The sequence below is a fragment of the Electrophorus electricus genome, chromosome 25 (assembly GCF_013358815.1).
Source record: "Electrophorus electricus isolate fEleEle1 chromosome 25, fEleEle1.pri, whole genome shotgun sequence".
Lineage (NCBI taxonomy): Eukaryota > Metazoa > Chordata > Actinopteri > Gymnotiformes > Gymnotidae > Electrophorus > Electrophorus electricus.
Genome location: NC_049559.1, coordinates 9,072,976 through 9,083,631, shown reverse-complemented (window position 1 = coordinate 9,083,631; position 10,656 = coordinate 9,072,976). Strand labels below are relative to the sequence as shown.

General features: G+C 39.7%; 2 protein-coding genes across 3 annotated transcripts; both read left to right on the top strand.

The window, feature by feature from the left end:
* Nucleotides 1-1,455: 1,455 nt before the first annotated feature.
* On the top strand, nucleotides 1,456-5,494 carry lamp1b (lysosomal associated membrane protein 1b). Its single transcript, XM_027005179.2, has 6 exons — nucleotides 1,456-1,846; nucleotides 2,348-2,523; nucleotides 2,944-3,066; nucleotides 3,439-3,505; nucleotides 3,598-3,765; nucleotides 3,865-5,494. The coding sequence occupies exons 1-6, from the start codon at nucleotides 1,786-1,788 to the stop codon at nucleotides 4,002-4,004; spliced, it is 735 nt and encodes a 244-aa protein (XP_026860980.2). The 5' UTR covers nucleotides 1,456-1,785; the 3' UTR covers nucleotides 4,005-5,494.
* Nucleotides 5,495-6,873: 1,379 nt separating this feature from the next.
* On the top strand, nucleotides 6,874-9,046 carry commd6 (COMM domain containing 6). Of its 2 annotated transcripts, XM_027005180.2 has the most exons (7): nucleotides 6,874-7,183; nucleotides 7,466-7,524; nucleotides 7,676-7,741; nucleotides 7,833-7,909; nucleotides 8,234-8,402; nucleotides 8,498-8,650; nucleotides 8,775-9,046. In XM_027005180.2, the coding sequence occupies exons 1-7, from the start codon at nucleotides 7,168-7,170 to the stop codon at nucleotides 8,823-8,825; spliced, it is 591 nt and encodes a 196-aa protein (XP_026860981.2). In that variant the 5' UTR covers nucleotides 6,874-7,167; the 3' UTR covers nucleotides 8,826-9,046. The 2 variants fall into 2 exon arrangements, with proteins under 2 accessions (XP_026860981.2, XP_026860982.1); XM_027005181.2 differs by lacking the exons at nucleotides 6,874-7,183; nucleotides 7,466-7,524; nucleotides 7,676-7,741 and having other exon boundaries at nucleotides 7,830-7,914.
* Nucleotides 9,047-10,656: the final 1,610 nt, after the last annotated feature.

Here is a 10,656-nt window from a genome sequence, read left to right as displayed (position 1 = left end):
TTTTCTCCATCAACTACAGACCCATCCTTATCACCTGGCTTAATAACAATGTCACTGATTTTGTTTATATTTTTTAGTCTTTAGTGCTTGCACAGGTGATGAACGACCTCTGTCTGAAACGTTCTGCACACACACACACACACACACACACATTAATTTGTGCTCATTAACAATACAAAAATCAGCACTCCAAGTTGTATTTTGTTTTGCATTAAAATATGCACATAGGCAACTGAGTATGTAACAGCAGCAAAACAAATTGGACAGTCATAACATCAAGGGTGGAACAGCAAGTATTTTCAAGTGTAACACCCCACCTTGTGGTTAGAAATCGCGATAGCATATTTGTACATTAACATATTCGATACATATAAATATGAGCCGTCTTAGCAATAGACGACTACAATAAATCCAAAATACATTTATAGAGGAATGTTTAGCATGACTGAAACAACTTGTCACAGGTATTAAACAAGCGTAAGAAGCATTGAACAGATCATTATAGATAGCATTTTCTGTGCAGAAAAATGCACTCCTTCGTGGTCTAACTTTACTAGTAGGCTAAATCCGCGAACAAGTTTACACTTGCAGCATTTGACAGACGCGGCGTCCGGGGCGACGTACATTATCAGTATGCAGGAGCAAGTTTGTCTCTATCTCCATCTCTATTCCCTAGCAATAAAATTCGGCAGGTAGGCCTACTTACGTAGGTGAGTAAAACCGAATTCAAATAAACTGGTAAGTGACACCGTCTAATAATCGCCGGTGCACTGGTGCTCATAAGAACTCGGATATCTTCAGACTTCTCTTCATTATTCTTACGAACCAGCAACACCTGAAAGTGGGCACAAGCAGGGCTCTGAACGGGGCAGGAGGTTACGGAGCAGCTGTAGAGATATACGAGGACAGAAGGCTTCAAGGCCCTGGTCCTATAGCCATCCCCCTCTCCCTGGCAGCCGGTTGCCGCAATCATTTAATCAACTACAAGGGAGTACAAAATCCAGGACCGGATTTCGAGGTCTAGATTTGAATCCCACCGTTCTGGAATATGCTAAAATGTTGGGACTTTTCGTTCATTTCTTGCCTTTCTTCTCGGCGTCAGCCGCCGTGACGACAAAGCAAAAGATATTGTAGTCTTATTGGCATCAGCATCTTTCTGATAGTCACGTCTGATATGACTATAGTTAGAGTTACATATGAAGTAGAGCTGACAAAAGGCTTAATGCGTTTCGGCAGTTAGGCTAAGTCATCTCCACCTAGATGTTTAATTTCAGAAGCCACTCATATTGGTGGATTTAAGCACTGTCAGTTTATCTCACCACATGATTCGCCGCAGAACTGGGAAGGTTTAGTATCATTACTCCTACATTTTAACTGTGACACGCTTGAGTTAAAGGAGTAGTTCTGCGCATGCTCGGAGTGGCCCTGGTTAACGGAGTAGTTCTGCGCATGCTCGGGGTGGTCCGGGTTAACGGAGTAGTTCTGCGCATCTTCGGGTTGTCCTACAGGTCACGTGATTAGGTAGTGATTTCTTCCCGGTGAGCTTGTGAGACCGTCGCCGGGTAAGAGAAGAAAACAAACCGGAGTCACGCGGATATACGCGTACACCAGAGCACCCTCAAGGAAAAGAAAACCTACTGCAGCCGGTTTCAGATCATCGCTAGCTGTTCAGTAAATATTTGCGTTCTGTTGGTTGAGGAGCTGGTCGTCCTAGCCGAGGTGCCTCCTGCCTGGGCCCGGTGGGTTGTGATTTAGGCGTCTTCTGTTCGTCTCTCGACTCGCAAAATGATCCCTTCCACCCGAAAACAGCCTCTGCCCGTCGGAGTAACGTTCCTGGTCGTCTTAGGCAAGTGACCGCGCAATATGACAGCTGGCCAAATGGAATCTCCGCTTTGATGGAACGTGTGATGTTATTATGCAACCCTGTTTGGTAACCAGATAGTCAGCTAGCTAACAAAGAGGGGCTTCGGAACAAAAGGGAATTTTGGTAGTCCGTAGTTTGGAAAGATATCGTAGCTAGCATATTACTGGCTGTTTTGTTTAAACATTCGGAGAGTCACTCGTCTTGACGTCTTGCGTGATAATCAAGATGTCGTTCCTGCCCTGTTGTTCAGTGTACTGTAGCGTCAACATTGTAACATTACCCTGCTAAACCATTAAAAAACAAAGGCAGTCTTTTGTATTTCCCGTACATTTATAAACGAAATGGTAACTTTGAAAACTGAATCAGTTTTCCATTTGCTCAGCTCTTAAACAGGTAAATGGGGAATGTATGACTACTCTACAAGCCAGTCTCCCCTGGATACGAGGAGAAATGATGTTAATACCAACGATGTTGTCGTTACAGCTGTTGCATTACATCCGAGTTTCTCCAGTGATGTGACGGCCACTTACTCTCCTCCATATCCCCCCTCACCTCCAGAGCGAGGGGACTACAATATTACGAAAAATGGCACGAGCTGCTTAATGACACATATGGGGCTGCAGCTCAACATCACGTACTTCTCTCGCACCCAGATTAAGGTATTCATGCTCTCTTAGTCTGGAGAGGTAGAACTTTCTGTATAGAACTGTAACAGGCACTAGAGGACTCTATGGTTTATAAAGGACACTGTTTGAATAGTGAGTTTAGTTTAGCACATTATCAGCTTTCCAACATCATCCTCCAAAATGATGGTGGAGTCACTGGCCAGCAACAGTTTTGTTCAAAGGTAAAACTGAATAACAGTCTGACACGTTATGGGGCTTAATGGTGAGAGGGGGTCATTGTCATGGAGTTGGCTTTCTAGTTTAAACTGACTTCAGAAGAGCATATTGGGGGTTAAACAGTTTGATGTAAAAGGCTTAAATGTAGTCTGACTTGAGAGATGAATGTTGTGTAGGATAGGAAACCCTATACTGTGTGCCCGATAGAAGAGATCATAACACCCTTTGCTTGTGAAGGCTATTCAAGAGATCGTAAACCTGCGCCCGAACATGACCAAGCACTCTGGATCCTGTGAGGCTGACCGTGCAACCCTCAAACTCTCAGAGGAGAACACTAACCTGACATTCATCTTCTCTTTGGTCAGTCCTAACACCTACTGTCACAATTTCTTCCCAAGAATGTTGTATGATCTTTATTATATTCTAACCTAAGCACTTGATTTACACTTTCCTGATCTGGTCTGTTATGTTGACATCTTTTCAGTTTCTTTTTGGGTTGACAGTCAAGGCTTTTCATATTCATGCATTCATATATCATGTGTAAATAAACCAGTATACTGTTACACAATTCAGTTTGTGAGAGAGAAAGGTAGGATGTATAAAGTCACACAAACACCACCACTACATGAATATCTACAGGACATATTCCTCTGAGCAAGGTGCATGACACTTTGTTGTTCTTGTTATAATATTTTCCTCCCTGGATTTCAATTGGTGCTCATTATCTTACAGAATTCTACAACTAACATGTATCACCTCAGTGGACTGGAGCTCTCAGCCAACTTGTCAGACATGGCTCGTAAGTTGTTACAGAGGAACTAAATTACATCACTCTGGCCGAATCATAGTTGTTTAAATGCATTGAATGCAATGATCTTTGTCTCCCTGCAGAACCGTTGATTGTTATCAATTCTAGTCTGGACTACCTGAGAGGAACTCTGGGCCACTCTTACATGTGTCGTAAAGAGCAGACCTTCTACGTTGGGCAGAATTTCTCGCTCAACACCTTCCAGTTGCAGGTGCAGCCATTCGGAGTCACTGGAGATCAATTTGGAGCAGGTAGGATTTTGTAGTTCTCTACTCCTTTTCTAATTTATTATTTTGTACTCTGACTCACTCACTCTTTCTCCCCTATGGCTTATGTTCTTTCTCTTCCAGCTGAAGAGTGTGATCTGGATGAAGATAACATGTTGATCCCCATCATCGTGGGCACTGCTCTGGCTGGCCTGGTGTTTGTCGTACTCTTGGCCTACTTGATTGGGCGGAAGAGGAGTCATGCTGGCTACCAGACCATCTGAACCTGATCTTGTGACCTTCCAAGCCAGAGTGTGCAGCCACAATCAGTGGACTCAACAACACCACAAACCTGCCTGGTCCTCCACTATTCTCACACTACCATTATCTCTGCTGCCTAAGGTGGACCTGTATCTTCTGGACTTTTAGTTGTACATAAAAACAGAATAGAATACATAATCTTGTGCCACTCGGGACAGACATTTTGGAGTGGGTGACATCACCACTACAAGGTCTAGCATTCAGGTCCTAGATAAAGCATAGCTTAGGACTAAAACTTTCTCTTAGTGGAGAATCTCCATTCAGAGTGTGGTTTTTGACAAAGGCTAAACTTTGGGGACACCATAACAATCTGCTGGGTCAATGATAAATGTAGGGGGAATTCATATCTAAAAGGGAGTACTTAACATGTTCATTGCCCCTGATCTTCTAATTAATGCTGGATGTCTGGATAGAGATGGTGCAAGGTTGGTGGTCTCAAAGCCCCAAACAGACAAGCACAGATCTGATGAGTGTAGCTGTCAGTTTAGGGAGTTGTTTTTGTTTACCAAGAATTAAGAGAAATGCAAGTGCCAGCCATGGTCACTGTTTGTTGTATACCCACTGAGATGCAGGTGGGATTTTGCTAAGGCAGTGGCGTGTTTATGCACAATTGCTTAAGAGGCTCCATGTCTCTGGACTGAAGCAATTTCCTTAACTTCTTAAGATCCCATAGTTATTCAAATGTGCTTCATGCAAGCTTATACAAGTCTTCTCTTTCCTGACCTTTTGGCATTAATTATAGAACAAAATTGTTGCAAGCAAACACTTGCAGCAAGATGGAGTTGTAAAGAAAACCAAGCATTTTTTCCCCCATATGTAGCTAAATGTGGCATGAGAGCTGGCCTAGGAATATTGACAAGTTGATCACATTATATGAGCAAGGATCATGTGCTTGTCATTTAATGCTGTTTGCAAACAATTTAAGAATATATTAACAATCACTAAATTAAACATTTTACATGTAGCTCATAAGTTAATTAGGTCATTAGTGAAGTGTAAAATTCTTACTGTTAACCATCAAGACTGCTGCCTCCTATCCAGCATGTTTAGGACCTGTGCACATTAGGGAAAGAAGAAAGGGAGAAATTTGGGCACACTGACATGAGATGGCCATTCAACTGGAGGTTTTGTTGAACACTAATATTACAGGATTGTTATTCTATTATAGAGGTGCTGTATAATATGTGATGCTAGATCTGGTGGGGAGGGGAGTGGTGGTGTTTAAAAGGTACAATAACTAATTGCTCTAAAGAATGCACTGAATAAGGAGTATTATAACCTGCATTTGTGTTTGTTTTTCCTGTCTCTGCCCCTGTTTGTTGGCCTTGGTGTGAGATACTGTGACAGCGTGTTGAGAATAAAGATGTGTTCATGTGCCATTACATCACAATTACTGTTTGAATATAGGATGTGTTCATTTTTAAGTTCAGTAATAAATGAGAGGAAGAATAGAGTTTAATTGGTCATTTATAATGGGTAATGTATGTAGAGTAGGTGTACATTTTTAAAATGTGCATCTTACCAAGTGTTTTGAGGTGAGGAAGACCTGGCACACAGGACAGCAAGGGCAAAGGTCAATCTCAAAGACCAAATATATGTTGTAAACATTTGACAAACACTTGGACAGGAACGGACTACAGTTTCATAAGCCAGAGAAAAGACTTCCAGAATTGATTATTTGCATGTCTATAAATTGGTGTCAGGTTGCATTTACTAATAGTTGAACATTACACATTTAGAAGCCAGAAAGATAATACTAAATTACAATATATAATTTAAACCACTGACCAAGAGCAAAACCTGTACCTAAATGAAAATGAAAAATTTAATAAAAAGGTAATTATGCTATAATTTAAAGGGATGACACTCAACCGATGACCCCTTGGTCATCGGCCAAATTACCTGACACACTGACTCGTCGGCGCTTAGGAACTTACTCCGATTGTGATGAAAAAGCTGACCTAGGCTAATAAGGAATTGTTTGCGATTATTAAAATATATAAATTATCCTGACAATCCATTCTGCTTGAAATGTCAGAGATAAAGGGGAGACCAATCTAGATCTTAATCTCCATTTTAACGGAACTTGTCCGTGGCCTGGTTTGACAGATGACCTGTAGGTCAACCGATTACAAAACCTCAGTCCATTATGCACATTTCCAGCACCAGTTTCCTACCGAACAACGCATACAAGCCAATGCCTGACTAGCACAAAATTTTGCTGAAGCAATTTTAGCATTGTTCTTCCAATAATGTGCATGAGTTTGACTGCCTACAAGAGGAAAGAGTTGTTTTTCCCCAGCACATTAGCATTTGACCAGCATTCCAGAAACCTTAAAATGTTGATTTGATATTAAAAATAGATCATAGTCAACATATTACGTTTAGTTTCTGGTAGAAAGCGTTAATGCCTAGAGTTTAAAAAACTGAAACCATAAATGGCGTCAACAGATGGGGCTACAGATTCAGTGATGGCAACAGGAGCCTATTCTCGTGTGCCCTCCGTCTGTAGCTCTTAGGCTAACACCGGTATGTTTAATTACATTTAGGACATTTAGGAAACCGTCACCATCTATTTTGATAAGCAAAAGAAGGACTTTCGATAGCAATATTTGTTTATAAATATAATAACTTAATAAAAGGGTCCCGTTACTCAGACTTTCCTACAGCCATTGCCACTTTCCTAAACGTTTCCTAAACGACACCTTTACGGACTCGGTAGTTAATCTAGGGAACGCTGTGACGTTTACGGACTCGGTACTTAATCTAGGGAACGCTGTGACGTTTACGGACTCGGTAGTTCATCGAGGGAACGCTGTGACGTTTACGGAAATAACAGTTACGTGTTTTCAGTGAAACTGTCGACGGTCGTCGGTTTAGCTAGGTTAGCTACCTAGCGTTAGAATAGATAGTTAAATATATATATTTATATGTGTAGCTGTATATAAACATTACTGCTTTAGAGACAGTGGGTGACCCTTGTTTTTTTTTTTATATAAATGCATACAACAAACCTGAGGTTGTCGAGTATTGGATACTTAAAACTTCTCAATTTGGAAAGGATTTGCTGAATGTAGATTTTGTGGTACAAGGCTAGTTGCTAACTAGCTAGTAGCAACAGTTGGAATGGAACTGTCTTCTGGTGAGTTGGAAAGCAAGCTAGCTCTGCAACTTAGTTCAGTATTTACCCTCTAGATTTTTAACTAAGTATTGACTAGCTAGCCAATCTATTTAGCTGGCTAACAAACCCGCTTGCCACACTTTCGTAGTGTATCGTTAGCTGATTTATCATCTTTTAAAGATGAACTTATGGCTACGTTGTTGCTCGAGGCCCCTGTCACTGATCAAGGGGCGATGATGGCTGGTTGGCTTGACGTTAGGATGATCGCACTTAGCCTACTAATTCAAAACACTTGAATTCCAGACGTGGATACCGTGGTTGAGAACATTGGAAACCTGCCATCGGAGCTGTTTGCAGAAACGGTATGAACAGAACATATTCTGCGCGTTGTTGCTTTAGTTTATAAGGCTGTTCTTGTAGATCCACGGAATTATTTGATTCATTATCACCACATGTTTGGATGGTATGCTTCTGTTAAGGCTACAGATTCTGTTGTTATTTTTATCTTTATAGTGTCATGAGATTCTTCTTCATCTTCAAGGACAGCGAAGTGTGACAGATTATGTTGAAAAACATCACGTAAATGCTTGCATCACAGTTCTCTCTTTACTAGCGTTTTATACAACCGTGCATAGTCTTCCATAATGACCTATCTGCTGTTTTTCAACAGAGACTTAAAAGTGCTGGAATAAATCTTGAGAGCAAAGCTGTTCAGGATATTATAAGGCTCTTGTCATTTAATTTTAGGTAAGGTACGTTTCAAATTTCAAATGGTATTCAAGCACATCTTAAAAAGCCACTGGGTGATATGCATGAGATCTGCATTCAAAATTGCAGAGACCAGCAGATGCATAGAAAACGATCTTTTCAAATACAATATTAATAACTTTTCAATAAACATCATGCTCTCAGGCTATTTTAACTTGTATTTCAAAAGTGTATTTCATATTGACTTACATACATGGCATGGATTATGTTGGTTTGATAATGACATATGTTCTTATGATTTTGTGAAATCTATGCCACATCTCATTTGTGTTTGACAACACTTCAGTAACTGATTTCTTATAGATTGGCCGCAAGGAGCAACCTGAATGCCGATATTCTGGTTACTAAATTAGGTGAGGGTAGCAGTAAATGGTCCAAATCGACTTTGCAAGTCATGCACCATCTGTGGTCGGAGCATGGATCTCTTGTACAAGCACACCAGGAGGTGCAGGCCATGGCCAGCATCGGCCAGGTAAGTCACTCGCTGATATTGCACAGAACAAGACTGTAGAAAAAGAAGCCCAGTGGCATGACCAACTGTGTGTAACAAAATGTCTTTAATCTTAGCTGGTAGACATACAGTGGAAGCTGGGAATGGCTGTGAGTTCTGACACATGCCGGTCCCTTAACTCCCCATACATCTCCATCCTGATGAAAATTGCAGATGCTTCTGGGGAGATTTCTTACAAGTCCTTCGAAATGACGGTTCTCCAATTCCAGGTTTGCTGTCATTTTAGTTTCAGTTTCATTATTAAGCAGTAATCAGATATGTGTGGGCCAATGGAATTTACACATTTTTCTTCTTTTTGTTTCTTTGTTTCCTTAATTTTGTTTGTACTTTCAGAACTTCTTTAGACAGTTCAAGGAAATGGCATCTGTTATGGAGACTGTTTAAGAATTCTGCTTCATATGGCCACCATTTTTATTCTGGACTGTAGAACCTTTCAGTATTGACCAACTGTTTACACTCAAGCTGGCTTGTTATTTATTTGGGATATTTGACAATTGTAGGATATTTGCCATTTTTGCACTGGAATGTGCTTCATATTTCCAGAGCAATGTGTGACAAGCAGTAAATAAAGTAATAAAGACGTTTTTAAAAAAAAAAGAAAAAAAAAAGTGTTTGCTTGTAACAATTTCAAACATTACAGACGGTAGGTACACTGTCAATTAATTCCAGATGGTTCATTTTTATGTAGAATTATGTAAAAATGTAAAACTTAAATGGTACAGAGAATTTTATTGTGTGATTGTCACTAAACAGTTTCTCTTTTTAAAATTAATTATTTTTGTCACAAAGCTTTTAACATGTTTATATTTTTAACAGACATTTAGTACTACAGTGATTACAGTGTACATCTATATAAGTGCTGTAGGTTTTTTAATTTATTTGTTTTTCGAAAGAAGATAATTACAATTTTCTGATTTAAGGTAGCATGTCCACTACATAAAAATTACAGCATTTTGGATTACAGATTTCCAAACAGCAAACTGCAGCATCATCCACTCAGTCTACTCAAATATTTCAACTAATTATTGCAATTTCCAGTTGGTTTTATAGTATTGAGAGGTATTGGTTGTACCTGATTGCAGTTACAGATTTCTCAAAATAATGTTTTTTTTAAAAAGTAAACTGCATTCACAGATCTGCAGTAACATGAAATTCACGTACAGGGAATGATTTTATCTTTACAGATCATGGCAACCCAGGAAAAAAAAAAAAATTCTGTACATATGACTTATAGCCATCACTTTTTATGACATCTAATATATTTCTGGAAGCTCTTTGCAACTGTTACATTTTATACTGAGCTCAGTCATCATTTTTTTTTACAGCTAGATTGAGAGAACCGAACTGTGAAAGAAAACAGATTGTTGGATTTGGATTTTTGTTTGCGGTGGCTCAAAGGGTGCACCTGGAAAGCAGCTTCTGTGGTGTGGTAAGCCACAGCGTGCTTCTGGTGGGGTTACATGTACTGCGTGTTTTATCTATTTATGGGAGTGAGAACACTTGCATCTGCGGCATCTGGTTACAAGTAGGGCAGAAGTAGCAATCTAAGTTATTAGCACAGAGCTCTCTGATGGGAGTAAAGATTACCTGGTTGGATCATGAAAACAAACTTCTCAGGATACATGTCAGATTATTCAAATGCTTGAATATAGTACCCTTCGGAATTATTGGTGACTAGTTTACAAAAAAAGTATCTGGGATTATATGGTCTGATATGGACACGAAACACCTTAGCTGTCTATCAAATAAGTGTCAGGCATGCAAAAAAGGAAGTAATGCCACCTGAAAAATAGTAATAATGGGCTCTTTTTTTCCGTCCAAAAGCATCGGCAATGTTTTCTAGAATATATAGCACCATGCATTCATCATATGTGAGTTTCTAGGTCCAAATATTTTTCTGTCTTGCTTGCTTGAGTTCTCCAGCCAGACAGCATTTCAAAGTATACGTCCGAATCTTCGTGAAAATTGCTAATTGACCACAGAACCAAGCTTTCACCATTGAGTCATTATCATGTATGCTCAGTATAAGAAAAGCTACACTGATAATGGTTATTTAAACTCCTAAATCAGTGAATACATGAAAACTCTAACTTTTTAAATTAAACTTTCTGCCGTTAGACACTCGTTTTCCAATTCCTCAGCATGGATTTCCTCTTCAGTGCAAGTTTAAATTTAATGCAAACGTAATACAATCTCCTGTCAACAGTTATTCAAC